The following is a 14,547-nucleotide window of genomic DNA, read 5'->3' as shown; positions in this document are numbered from 1 at the left end:
CACCAGATGTGAAGAGCTGACTCATTGAAAAAGACCCTGATGGTGGGAAGGATAAAAGGAGAAGAGGGCAGCAGAGGATGAGATGCTCAGGTAGCATCACTGACCCAATGGACACGAATCTGAGCAAACTCCAGGAGACAGTGAAGGACAGGGAAGCCTGGCGCTGCAGTTCATGGGGTCACAAAGAGTCGGACACGACTTAGTGACCGAACAACAACAACATCGTGCACTCAAATGTTTGTTAAGATGGCAATCTCACCCAAGTGTTCTTACCGCAGAAACCAAAGACAAAGCCAAAGGCACTCAAGGAAGCTGTCAGGGGTGATGGATGTGCTTATGACCCGATTGTGGTGATGGTATCACCGGTGTTTGAAAATGTCTAAATTCATTAAGTTTTACACATTAAATATGTGCAAGTTTTGTATATCAGTTATGCCGCAATAAAGCTGTTTAAAAAATAGAGTTAATTTCACCTGAAAAAGTAAAAAGAAAGCGAGCAGTGACCTTGGACAGGCTCTGCCACACCCAATTTTCTAACATAATCACAGCCTTGTATCAACATCGGTTGTCTAATTCAGGAGGGGTAAAGTAGCCCGTGACACTGAGTAATCTGGATGTGATTTCAAAATAGAATTGTGACACGGTTTGTTCGGTTCAGGATGAACACAGCACTACAAGTATCTCATTTTCTTGCCATTTCATGCTCCTACCCGTCTAGTTTCTCCTCCTCCTGCAGCCTTCCCATTCGTGAAATGCCCAAACACCCTGGTGGCTTTCTTACTCCATTGGTAGGATCTGTTCTGCCTTCACAAGCCAAGGAGATAGGGAGCTAGGGTCTCACTGGTTGTCCCCCCAAAGCAGTTGCTTCTTGTGGTTGTAAGGTGTGGCCACTGAAGCCTCCAGGTCTGGGCAGTTTTAGGGACAAATTGCTAGCCCACTGCTGCAGAGGTGTGCTGCAGGGGTGGTCTGGGTCCTCATTTAGGCCGTACCTGTCGCCATGGTAACCAGTTAACACAAAGCATGTAGTGGAGTCTAGAGTACTGAATGGAGATCACTAGGTTAGATTTCAAAAGATTTTATTTCAGAGTCCTTGATAACCTCTTCCTACCTTGGGGCTTTGATCCTGGTTATCATAGCCCAACTTGACAGCTTTTCTAACAGGAATTCAGGAATTGTGATAAGAAAGTGGAGGGAAGGCATAGAGGGATTGGTGTCTCAGTTCCTGAAAGCCCTGGGATCCTTTCTGAAAAATGCTCCAGTGATTAGCTTTGCATTCTAGAAAAAACTGAGGGAAAGGTCTCCCTTCCCTTACAGACAGAAAAGATTTTTGTCCACTTGCCAAAACTGAAGATAAGGCTGATAATTTATTTTGTTCAAAGAGCAAGAAGCAATGCCTCTGCTTCCCCGCCCTTTTTAGCTCTGTCAACACCTTATCAGAGAGCCGTTCTCATCTGTGTCCTCCCTAGACTGTTCAGTGAGGGCAGGTTCATGTCTGTTCTGTTCGTGGCTGCTTCCCCTAGTGCCTGGCCAGCAGTGACCAGCAGATATGAAGGGCTAGGAAGTGTTTGCCAGGTGAAGGAACCCACGCTGCCCTTCTGCTCACCACTGCTCAGAGGTTGGAGTTGATCTGAGCCTGCTTCCACATCTCCAGGAATGGAATCCCTTTAGACCCAGAACTTCCCATCCTTTAGAGCAGGGTCCCCAACCTTTTTAATCTAATGCCTGATGATCTGAGGTGGAGCTGATGTAATAATAATAGAAATAAAATGCACAATAAAAGTAATGAGCTTGGATCATCCTGAAACCATCCCCCCTAACCTGGTCCATGGAGAAATTGTCTTCTACAAAACTGACTCCTGATGGCAGAAAGGTTGGGGACTGCTGCCTTATAAGGCAATGTCATCCTCTTTTTCCCCTCTCCTTGCTTGCCTGGGAGTTTGTTTCCCTCCCAGAGAAGCATCTTTTAGAGAGCGTGCCTCTGCAAGGGCAGGCACTCATGCTTATTGTCTCGACCCAGAGCTGCGCTCTGGGATCACTTGGAGGGTGGTCCCATCTTGGTGGGCTGCAACCTGCCCCTTCCGGTCACCCTGCCGCACCTTCAGCTCTATGTGTGCCCCTCCCCAAGGCTTGAGTGCGACTAACAAAGTCATTTCAGCTGCTATGAGTACTTTGTGGGTAATTTTAAACTTTGATATAATTTCAGTTTGATGTAATTTACTTTGATAATTCCAAACTCACAGAGAAATTACAGGTGCAGTACAAGAAATTCCCATATACGCTTTACTCAGATTTATCAGCTTAATTCACGTTTCTTTGCATTATGAAAATTTAGAGAATATACATTGTCAAGGTGCTTGCATGATCACATTCAGTTTCATTCTCTTGAAGATCTATCATCTACTTTAGAGCATGTATTTATTTCTCATTGAGGTTAGAAGAGATAGAATGAATTCATGTTTTTGTTAGTCAACATTTTCTTTAATGTACCCCACTATTGTCATGGTAGTTTGACTAACTTCGTAGAGGGAGTTGTGCAGGTGAATCTCTATCAATTTGTCTCAGAATTTATTTGAAAAGGTTGTTTCTTGTTGTACAGTATCCTATTACTTTTTGTACATAGTGACTTTAGAGGCAGTAGTATTTTTTTATTAATAAACTTTATTTTTTAAGGGAGGTTTTAGGTTTACAGCAAAATTGAGCAGAAAGTCCAGAGTTCTTGTATACCCCTTAGCCCTCCCTCCCCCAGCTCCATGGTTACTGATGTCTGGCAGAGGAAGAGATGGTCGGATGGCATCACCGACTCAATGGACATGAGTCTGAGTAAACTCCGGGAGATAGTGAAGGACAGGGAAGCCTGGCGTGCTGCAGTCCCTGGGGTCGCAAACAGTCGGACACGACTGAGCAACTGAACAACATTTGCTACAGTTGATGAGCCAACATTAATGCCCTGTTGTTAACCAAGGTCCATAACTCACATTGCTGCTCAGTTTTCGTGTTGTACATTCTGTGGGTTTTGACAAATGTATAATGACATGTGTCCACCATTGCTGTAGCATCTGTATCAAACTATCAACAGAAGAGTGGCCCATACTCTTCACCCTCCTCGGCTGCCGTGAGCATCAGCCTTCCGACACAGTCCTGACCTTGAGGAGGTCCTGTCGATGGGGAGGCAGGGCCAGCCCAAGGCACAGCCAGGAGGCCACCAGTCTCTGGAATACCCTTGGGAGCACCAAGGCCAGCGGCAGGAGGGAACACTGCCCAGGCTTGGCCTTGCCCCTTGGGGCCAATCCTACCTTTTCAGTGGGGCCAGGTGGGAGAAGGGAGGAAGGTAAGGCAATGACCATTATTCCGCATGCCAGGAACTGGGCCATTTGCCTGACACACGGACTCCCTTGCCTTCTGAAAGGCATTGCTGGTCAGGCACAGATGTAGGGGCTGGTGCTCAGAGGGAAAGCTGGGGTGTAGCCTCCCCTATCAGTGGCCACTTGTCAGGACACAGAAGAGGAAGGTCTCTTTGTTCTGCTGGACACCCCTGGTGTCCAGTGACTGAGCCCTGGAGGGCTGGCTGTGGACTCAGGCTCGTGCCTGCTGGGTTAAATGACCCATATCTATGCTGGGTGGGTAAGGGTAAAAGAAAACCCAACTTAAAGATGGCCGTTTACTGTTTTCAAGCCTTCTCTCACATATTCTATCAGCTAGCCTCATAACTCCTCTGGGAACTAAAGGAGGCTGGTGAGCTGACTAATGCAGATGAAGAAGCAGGCTCGCAGAGGTCAAGGGCTTGCCCAAGGGCACAGTTTGGTCCCTGGCACCCTTCTCACTGTGGCCTGCCAGGCAGTCCTGGTTCTCCCAAGGCCCTATTCCAGTGTGGAATCCCAGTCACTAGTCTTGGCCTGATGAGTGCTCAGAAATCTCCCACCTCCATGTGCGGTGAACTGTGTGTATTATGATTCAGGAAGGTGTCTGAACCCATTAGACTCCAAATTCCTGCAGGACAACCACAGAATTTGTGCTGTTCTGTGCCCAAGTCTGACACAGTGAGTTGGGAGCAAAGAAGAAAGGATTTTTAAAAAGGCTAATCAAGAATGCTTCTACTGCTAAGTCACTTCAGTCGTGTCCGACTCTGTGTGACCCCATAGATGGAAGCCCACCAGGCTCCCCCATCCCTGGGATTCTCCAGGCAAGAACACTGGAGTGGGTTGCCATTTCCTTCTCCAAGAATAGATTGTGTTAAAAAAAATAAATGGAAGAAAAAGATCAGTCTGATACAAGATGGCATCATTTGCCAAAAATTAGTGGGTTTTTTTCTATAAAAAATATGAGCATATATTATTTTTACAAGAAAAAACAACCATTCTCATTTTAAGGAACAATTACAAAATGGCAAAGGTTTTAAAAGCAAACAATCTTGAATTTGGCACTTGGAAAAGTTCCTTAACCTCTCCAAACTCCTTTTCTTCATCTTCAAATGAGCAAACCATTAGCACTCACCCCACTGTTGGAGTGAAAGCTGTTTGGAGAATTAGGTGAGGGTTTGTGTAAGGTGGTGCCTGGCATGATGTGAGTGGCCAACACATGCCCGTTTTTAAAAGAAGGGGATTTCCCTGGTGGTCCAGTGGTTAGGACTTGGTCTGTCACTGCTGTGGCCTGGATTCAATCCCTAGTCGGGGAACTAAGATCCCAGAAGCCGCGCAGCATGGCCAAAGACAAAAACAAAAACGTTGGACTTTAAAACAAACAAACAACCCGGGATAGTTGTTTGTTAGTAGTTCAAAAGTTTTTTTAGATGTATGGAAAAATTGAGAAAAATTGAGAAAATAATATAGACAGCTCCCATAGTCCTGCATAGCCTCCCCGATTGTTAACATCTTACACAGCATGGTACATATGTTACAATTAATCAATCACTCTTGACGCTTTATTATCAACTGAGTTCTAAGTTTTACATTCAGATTTCTTTAGGGTTTTTTTTTTTTTTTTGGTATGAGAAACAGCATTCTTTATTCATAAATAAAAATATATAATTACCAGAAATAGTTTACGTGGCCAAAAGGGGGCATCGAAAATAAAATAAATCAAAGCTGTCGAAACCAAACAGGACACAACGACGAGGAAATAACTCTGCATGTATTCTTCCAAATGCTGGGCCATCGGCAGCCAGCCTGGGCAGGGTTCCTGCTCTGCAAGCGGAAGCAGCGCAAGGGGGGACCTCTGACAGGGGAGGTGAGCGGAGCATCCACGCCCACAGAGCGATGCATCCGTGGAGCTCCTGCTGCGGCAGCGCAACCTGCCTGACCCTTGGGATAGATTTCTTTAGTTTTACACCAGTGTCCTTTTTCTGTTTCAGGGTTACATGTCCACTTTGATTGTTTTTTTATTACCATTCTCATTTTTGTTGTACAGATACTTAGCAAACGCCTCCCCCCAGCCCTTCCCTTTCTGGGTAGGAGCCATGTAGGCACTGAAACTTGTTCTCTTAGCCTCTTAACAGGAAGCAGGGAACAGAGCTCAGCCTGCAGGCTGGGTCCTGCCCCAGGGCTGAGAAACATGATGGGCGTGTGTGTGTTGGGGGGATGGGATGAGGGGAGTGTGGGTGTGGCAGGGATGGGCGTTCTGTTTCAGGCTGGGGGGGTGTGGCAGGTGGCATGTGCCATGGGTGCAATCTGAGCTGCCTGCATTGCAGTCAAAGCCGCAGGTCTGAAGCTTCTCTTGAGCAACAGAGTATCGACCAGCACTCACCCCAAGATGAATCAGAGATGTTTCTTCACCAGAGGTCAAAGGTGAAGCCCGATTTATAAAAACCTCCCTAGTCCAGGGCTCCTCAGCACTGCCGTGCACGCTCCTGGCATTCCATACTTCTGTGCAGAGGGGTAAGTGTCCTTTCCTTGGCTCAGCCCTTGGGGGCCACTTGGCAGGATGGTGGGAGCCACAACTCCCTGCCATCTGAACCCCCTCTGGCTGACTGCACTTTGGGACCAAGCATGCCAGCTCTTGCTCTGATAGGAAGACCCAGATCAGGACTTGGGAATGGCCAATGTGGATGGGGTGGCCGGCATGTGTAAGGGCCCTAAAGTGCCATCACTTGGGGAAAGGAAACAGCCTGGGCAACCACAGAAGCCTTCCCAGACGAGCCTGAGTGACCATACTCTGAATTATACTCCCCAGGATATGGGGGCACATGGAACATGAGACAGTTAAGGCTGATTCTTTTATGCTTTAGGTGGTATCCTGTGTCCTTCTCCCCCTATTCTATGCGCAAATAAGAACTTTCACTGTGGGTCAAAGAGAGCAGCAGACCCGGGATAGTAGCGCTTGTCTAAACCATTAGTGAGGAAAGAGGAGACAGTGGAAATGCGGGTTGGGGAGGCACTGCCCGAGACCTCCCTTGTCTCCTGAAGGTGAACGTAGGCTGGTAAGATGACTAAGCTGGAAGATCACCTGGAGGGAATCATCAACATCTTCCACCAGTACTCCGTTCGTCTGGGGGATTACGACACCCTCATCAAGCGTGAGCTGAAGCAGCTGATCACAAAGGAACTTCCCAACACCCTCAAGGTACGGGAGGCCCCTCTTTTGGCAAAGTTTCCCACCCCCTTGAGCTGAGGGCGGAGGCCTGAAGGATGATGGTGGGGGCAAGGACTGGGGTGGGTTCACCCCAGTTTGTGTTCCCAAGGATGTTCCCCAGCCCCTCGCAGCTGTGGTACAGGGGCCCACCTCTCTCTGAATGGCTCTCTCCATCACCTTAGGCTTCACGCCTTCCTCTCTGTGTAAAGTGGAGAGAGGCAGGGCCGGGCGGCGTTGGATTACTGAGCTATACAACATCTTCTAGGTTAAGACTTGGTTCTAGGATGGCTCAAGACAGCTGCTTCTCTCTGCCTTCCATTTTCTCATATTGGATTCTCCCACATAGTTTTGGCCCATGAGTTACTGTTCCCTGGCTGCCCTGAGCTGAGTTCTGAGGGATGCGAGGCCTGAAGAAAGGGGAACTCACTGCCCCTGCTTTCTCTTCTCCCAGAACACCAAAGATCAACCTACCATTGACAAAATATTCCAAGAGCTGGATGCCAATAAAGATGGGCAGGTCAGCTTCGAGGAATTCATAGTCCTAGTGTCCAGGGTGCTGAAGACGGCCCACGAAGACATCCACAAAGAGTAGGAAGCTCTTTCCAGCGACGGCCCCGAGAGGATGCTCCCTTCTCCTCCCCGAGGGAAGAGAGAATTAATAAACGTACTTTGGCAAAGTTCTTAGCAGAATCCGTGTCCTTTTTTTCTTGATCCTTCCTCACCCCTGCTGTTCTGACAAGCCCCGTTTAGACCTCTGAGACCCCCTTGTCTGCTCATTTGTTCACTAACAATTTATTAAATCTCTCTAATTTGTTCATTTATTCATTTATTTAACAAATATTTAGTGAGCATCTATAATAGCCAGAGATCAAAGACATGAAGTCCTCATCTTTTTGGGGTTTTCATTCTAATAGGGAGGGAATTGAACCAACCGCAAACGACCAAGTATTAGCATACAAATGCATCCTGTGATACACTGGTAGGTAATGAAAAGAGATATGTGGAAACCTAAATACCTCCCTAGGGTAGAGGGAAGGACAGGGTTCCTGGTTTAAATATGTTGACCGAGGGATGCATTTGGGCAGAGATCTGAAAAGGATGGAGAGCAGCTTGCAGATGTCTGGGGGTCAGGAGTTCCTGTAGAGAGAGGTCGAGGCCCTGAGACAGGCTCGAGCCTGACCTGCTCGATGGCCAGTACGATGGCGGGTGCAGAGCTGAGGTGGGGCTGGTGGGAGATGAGTGCCTGCAGGAAACAGGTGTAGGGAACAGGGGCTTACAGTCTGTGTGGAGGACCTTGGACTTTGTGCCAAGTGTGCTAAGGAGTCAGGGGTTTTTTGAGCCAGAGCGTGAGATGGTTTCACTTATGCTTCCTGTATGGATCATGAAACTTGGGGCAGATTTGAAAAGGTGTGGGAAAAAGGGAGACAGGAGCAGGAGGCAAGCGTGAGGTACAGGGGAGGGAAGGTTTCTCAGGCCAGACTCCCCTCCCCACGCTGACCTAGGCCAGGTTCTTCGTGACATGGTCCCCTAGGACTGTGCTGCTCTCCTGCCGGGCTCTTCTCCCCTGATGAGATTCTGTATCCACTGGGGTGCTTATTTGTTTAATGTCTGGCTCCTGCATTGACGGAGGTGTGTGCAAGTAGGTGCAGCATCTCTGTCATCAGCACTGTGCTTGGCATGCAGTAGTTATTTCAGAAATATCTCTTACAGAAGTGAACGTACGGGGGCTTACCTGGTGGTCCAGTGGTTAAGAATCTGCCTTCCATTGCAGGCAGGGGACCCAGGTGCCATCCTGGGTCTCACAACAGGGCTCACAACAAAAAGCCCTCATCCTGAAACAAATACCCAGAGCAGTTAAAAAAGAAAGAAAGAAAGAATGAATGGAAATCGTTGTTCAGTCACTCAGTCATGTCCAACTCTTTCTGACCCCATGGACTGCAGAGCACCAGGCTTCCCTGTCCTTCACTATCTCTTGGAGTTTGCTCAAAACTCATGGAAATTAATAGGCTTTTGATTTGATCCCCTATAAAAAGGTCCAGGGGAAAATGGGAAGAAGCATGGAATAATCTCCCTAGGGGCCAAGTGTTGGGTTCCCTAGTGAAAAGTGCATTCCATCTGAATGGGAAGAAGTTAGTGGGGGCCTCCCTGAACACCATCCTCTGTTGAGTGCTGAGTCAGGTCTGGGAGAGATGGCAGGCCCCTTTAGTCCAGATGTCAAGAGGTCCATTTTGTCAAGAGGTCAGAATACTTGCACTTTATGGGTGCATGTACCCTCCCAAATTCATTTGTTGAAGCTCTAACCGCTAGTGTGTTGGTATTTGGAGATGGGCCCTTTGGGAGGCAATTAGGTTAGTCATGAGGGTGGGACCTTCATGGTGGGATTAGTGCCCTTGTAAGAAGAAGAATAAATATTTCTTTCTCTCTATGAGCACACATGGAGAGGAGGTCATCTGAGCACACAGCAAATCTACAAGCCTGGAAGAGAGCCCTCACCACACCCCCATCTCTACTTGGCAGCTTGATCTCAGGCTTCCAGCCTGAGAGATTTAACTGGGAGATTAAATGTCTGTAGTTTAAGCCATCCAGTTTATGGCAAGGCTCCCCAACCTTCAGGCTGTGAATTGGTAATTCCTGTCAGATCAGTGGCAGAATTAGATTAAAAGTAAAGTGCACAACAAATGTTATATGCTTGAATCAACCTAAAACCATTTGCACACCCTGTCTGTGGAAAAATTGTCTTCCATGAAACTGGTCCCTGGTGCCAAAAAGTTTGGGGACCTCTGGTCTAGGGCATTTGTTATAGCAGCCTGAGCAGGCTGGGGTACCATGAAAGCAGCAGCCAGGGCACAGCCTTAGGCTGACAGACCCACCTGCCTCCTCTTCAGCAGCAGGAACAGGCCAGGAGGGCAGAGTTTATGACACCATTTTAAAAGACTGGGTAACTTGCTGGAGTCCAGGCATGACAGATATGAGGGAAAGAGAGAAGAGAAGCTTCATACTGGGGCAGGGGTGGGCTTGTATTTTGGTGCAAAGCCGGGCAGAGATGATGTGTAGAGAGCTGGGGTTCAGTACTGAGGCCAGGAGGTGATAAGTCCTTGCCCCAGAGGCCCCAGGGTTGGAGGTTTGCTGGACTGTCCATCAGAGGAAACCACTATCTCTGTGATGAGGATCTGAGGCAAAGTTGAGTCTGGAGGGGATTGTGGAAAGAAAGAACCTGTGAAGACCTCTCCTGGGGATGAGGCCAGGGCAGAGGATGAAGATGGAAATGGAGTGGGATTGGCAGAAGATGAAGGAATTCAGGACCCAGAGAAGGTGGTCTTGGAATGAAGGCTTCCATCGCTGAATGAGAAAGGAGGCCCACTCAGGGAAAGCCCTCATTTGCTGACTGACCTTGGGAAAATCACTTTGCCTCTCTGGATCTCTGTCTTCTTAATTTTTGAAGAATTCAAAGGAATTCTGGAAATTCATTTGAAGAGTTCAGACTAGGTGAACACGCAGGTATAATTCAACTTTAATGTTCTGAGATACTTGGATGGGATGGAGAACTTCAAGTAAGGTCTAGAAAGATGGGAATCAGGGTATTCTTGGGCAAAGAAATGGTAGTGGCCTAAGTATGAGGATTAAAGATATATTTCTGGATTCAGATCCTAGTTTTACCTTTTACTAATTGTGAGACCTTGAGCTAGTTACTTAAAATCTCTAAGCCCCAGTTTCCCCATCAATAAAGTGGAAATAACAGCAGCATCTTTCCCAGAGTTGAAGTGAGGATTAGATAACCTAGCAAAACATGCAAAGCACTTAGCACAGCATCTGATGCCAAGTAAGCAGGTATTAACACTAAGAGTAAAATGCTAATTTATATGGGAAGGCCACTTGCCAATGCAGGAGATGTGGGTTCAATTCCTGGGTTGGGAAGATCCCCCGGAGAAGGAAATGGCAACCCACCCAGTATTCTTGCCTGGGAAATCCCATGGACAGAGGAGCCTGGTGGGCTACAGTCCATGGGGTCACAGAGAGTTGGACACGACTGCGTGATTGAGCCCATCTTCTGTGATAAGGGGCACAAAGTGCAGCCTTCCAGGCACTCTGAGTGCACCCCTGCCCTTCAGGAGGATGTCTTGGGCCGGCACACTGCCGCACACCGTGAGCTAAGCTTACTTGCACTTTGGGACTTTGGAAGTCAGGAGAAGAATCTGGATTCAGTGAGATGGCCACCAACAGCCCCTGGGGCTAGCATGGCTAGTTCAGTTCAGTTCAGTTCAGTCGCTCAGTCGTGACCGACTCTTTGCGACCCCATGAATCACAGCACGCCAGGCCTCCCTGTCCATCACCAACTCCCGGAGTTCACTCAAATTCATGTCCATCGAGTCGGTGATGCCATCCAGCCATCTCATTCTCTGTCGTCCCCTTCTCCTCCCGCCCCCAATCCTTCCCAGCATCAGATTCTTTTCCAGTGAGTCAACTCATTGCATGAGGTGGCCAAAGTATTGGAGTTTCAGCTTTAGCATCAGTCCTTCCAATGAACACCCAGGATCGATCTCCTTTAGAATGGACTGGCTGGATCTCCTTGCAGTCCAAGGGACTCTCAAGAGTCTTCTCAGCACCACAGTTCAAAAGCATCAATTCTTCGGTGATCAGCTTTCTTCACAGTCCAACTCTCACATCCATACATGACCACTGAAAAAACCATAGCCTTGACTAGATGGACCTTTGTTGGCAAAGTAATGTCTCTGCTTTTTAATATACTATCTAGGTTGGTCATGACCAGTGCGTTCTCTTGGCAAAACTCTATTAGCCTTTGCCCTGCTTCATTCCGTGCTCCAAGGCCAAATTTGCCTGTTACTCCAGGTGTTTCTTGACTTGTAGTCAAGGCTATGGTTTTTCCCGTGGTCATGTATGGATGTGAGAGTTGGACTGTGATGAAAGCTGATCGCCGAAGAATGGATGCTTTTGAACTGTGGTGCTGGAGAAGACTCTTGAGAGTCCCTTGGACTGCAAGAAAATCCAACCAGTCCATTCTAAAAGAGATCAATCCTGGGTGTTCATTGGAAGGACTGATGCTAAAGCTGAAACTCCAATACTTTGGCCACCTCATGCGATGAGTTGACTCAATGGAAAAGAGTCTGATACTAGGAGGGATTGGGGGTAGGAGGAGACGGGGACGGCAGAGAATGAGATGGCTGGATGGCATCACCGACTCGATGGACATGAGTTTGAGTGAACTCCGGGAGTTGGTGATGGACAGGGAGGCCTGGCGTGCTGTGATTCATGGGGTCGCAAAGAGTCGGTTCACGACTGAGCAACTGAACTGAACTGAACTGAACTGAAGGTTGGTCATAACTTTCCTTAAGACCTGTCATTTAACTTGGCCCGTATGTAAAAGTCTTCAACGTTAAAAGGAAGTCAACCAGATTGTGAAAATCTGACGGGCAAGACCTGACTTCCTCTGCTTCTCTGATTTCCCTTGTTACTTAACCAGCCCCAGGTAAGCAGAAGTTCAATTCTTGCCCTTTCAGCACTAATCTCAGGAACCTTTCCTTAATCCTCCCTCCTCCCCACACCTGCTCCACCCAAGAAGACTATTGACAAGCACCTCCTCTGTGCTCCCAGGCACCCTGTGCTTCTCATCACCTTTGTCTTATGGTCACAACTTAATATGAAAAATAGCTATTTGGGTGTCTGTTGCCCCTGTTAGGTTGAAGGCTTCTCGAAGGCAGGGGACCTGCAAAGTGTTTGATGCAAACATCAGTAAACATCGGTAAATCCCAGTAGCAGCCTCCAACCTGATTCCTGTGCTCCTGCTCTGGGTCCCCAATCCCTTGTCCACGCAGTAGCCAGTGTGATGCCCAAACGTAAATCACATTGTGTCACTACCTGATGAAGACCCTGCAGACTTTCTCTGGTGCTTCTTGTCACCCAGGTCTCATTCTGCTTGTCAGCTTCCCGGGAAGCCCTGTCTGGTTCCCCAGCCCCGTTAGTAGTTGTTCTAGCATGTCTTCCTCTTATTGTGGCACTCATCCGCACCTGCAACGATCTATTCTTTCTTCCTTGGCTTGTTTCTTGCCTGAGTTTCCCTGAAGAGAAACTCCAGCCGAGCTGGGACCTGCGGTGTTTTGTGAGCTTGAGACAGTGTTCTGCCCCTTCAGTTATTCAGTGATGCCTATTGGTTTAGCAGAATCAAGTTACTGTTTGCTAACTGAGGGGAACAACAGCTTTTATAAAATGAAAGTGAGATGCTTGTGGCCGTGGTGGGGAGGGTGGGGAGACCCGACAGCAAGTACACCCCATCGCAGAGGGTTTTGGACTCCTCGCTGTGGAGAGGACCCCTCTTTCCAGACCTCGGCAATATTCGAAGGCAGTTGTCACAATCCCCTCCAGCTTCTCTTTTCCAGGCTCGGTACCCTCAGCCCTATCAGTAGCTCTTTCCCATTGTAATCTCCTTCCATTGTTAACCGGCATCTCAGAAGCTGAGCACCTTTTGTTTAGGAGGCGTCACCCCTGGTGAGATATGACCCTGATTATACTTCAGAGGCATTCCCCTCCCTGACAATACCCTACTTACTTGAGACTGCACCTCAGGCCTGAGATCAAGAGGCAGAAAGCACCAAGTGAAGGAGATTGAGAAAGAGACTCAGAGAGAAAATTGTAGGAAGGGACGAGGAGAGGAGGCAGACCGAGAGGAGAGGGCAGAGAGCAGGGGACGGGTGGAAGTGGGCTGGGCCGCCCTGTGCCCCACGCTGGAGTCCTGCTGCCCCAGGGCAAACACCCACTGCTCTCGGCTGCACCCCTCGCCCGCCGCAGTCTTGGTGTTGGGGGAAACACACAGGCTGAAACTGCCCACCCTGGCCAGGCACCTGGGAACCACTCCTGTGAGTTATTTTACCACAGGAGGTCCTGGTAAGGAACATGAAATTAACAAGCCACTTCAAATCAGAAGAATTCAGGAAAGGTCAAAAGGAGAGGAGCATCCTACCGACCTCCCAGAGACCTCCTCATTGGAACACATTTTGGCTGAGCCGTGTGTGCAGCACCAGGAAGGACCCTGAGTCAGAGAGACTGGCCAGAGACAGCCCGGAAACTAACCCCATCACCACAAAACCCGAGACTTCGAGCCATGTGGCAGATGGTTCTCCTGGGTCCCCTTACCCTGCTTCTCTCCACCCAGGTGTCCCTTCCCAGTAAAGTCTCTTGCTTTGTCGGAACATGTGACTCCTCGGACAATTCATCTCTGAGTGTTAGACAACGGCTCCCTTTAGGGCCCTGGAAGAGGTCCCCCTTTCCTGCAAAATTGGCAATAGTCCCCCTTCTCACTCTACAATCTCACCGTACATGAGACAATTCTGGGTTCATGGGCAAAAGTGAGGGAACCCACAGAGAAAAGAGAAACCCTGGGAATGCTCCCTGGAGGCCAGTCTCTCCCCCTACCCCGGTGACCACTTTCCCTGTTTGATGTGTGCAGGCAGGGACCTCTGAGGACAGAAGCTAGAGGTCTAGTTCAGCCAGGGGATTGACCAGTCTTGGGGTAGAGGAATTGTTTCAGCCGGAGTCCCAAGGGGAAGCAGGACTTGAGCAACCAATTGTTTCAATCCTGCTGTCACTTTGGTAATTGAAGTGTCAAAATCCATGACACAGGGCTTTCTAAAACACAGGTTTTCAGCAACTGTGGGAGGGGGCAGGGCATTGAGGTTGGATTCTGGAGTTTACTTCATGGCAGGGCTTGTGTCAGGCTTGTGTAAGATTGCCTCAGCCGGCTGGTGAAAGCTGAGGCCTTTCTTCCCAGCAAGGTCTTGGGAAACGTCATGCAATTCTCTTCTTTTTCCTGTAGAGGTGGCGGGACACACCTGCCTTGTTGACATGGGGTCTGGGTAGTTTGAGACCCTGGTTGAGAGCATCATTTCTCTGAGAAGCACCACCTTGGGCTCTCCTAGCCTCATGTGGACCATCGTGCTGCCTCCTAACCTGTCTCAATTCTGCCTCAAATCA

At 48.6% G+C, this 14,547-nt stretch overlaps 1 protein-coding gene across 1 annotated transcript; it reads left to right on the top strand.

Annotated features, from left to right (window-relative positions):
- The first annotated feature begins 5,714 nt into the window (after positions 1 to 5,714).
- LOC129540896 (protein S100-A12) lies at positions 5,715 to 7,244 on the top strand. Its single transcript, XM_055402401.2, has 3 exons — positions 5,715 to 5,870; positions 6,399 to 6,555; positions 7,016 to 7,244. The coding sequence occupies exons 2-3, from the start codon at positions 6,418 to 6,420 to the stop codon at positions 7,154 to 7,156; spliced, it is 279 nt and encodes a 92-aa protein (XP_055258376.2). The 5' UTR covers positions 5,715 to 5,870; positions 6,399 to 6,417; the 3' UTR covers positions 7,157 to 7,244.
- The last annotated feature ends 7,303 nt before the right edge of the window (positions 7,245 to 14,547 follow it).

This window comes from Moschus berezovskii, chromosome 4 (assembly GCF_049115385.1).
Source record: "Moschus berezovskii isolate FMDL1 chromosome 4, NW_MosBer_1.0, whole genome shotgun sequence".
In the NCBI taxonomy this organism is placed as follows: Eukaryota; Metazoa; Chordata; class Mammalia; order Artiodactyla; family Moschidae; genus Moschus; species Moschus berezovskii.
Note: the sequence above shows the minus strand (reverse complement) of the source record. Positions and strands in the feature narration are given on the sequence as shown.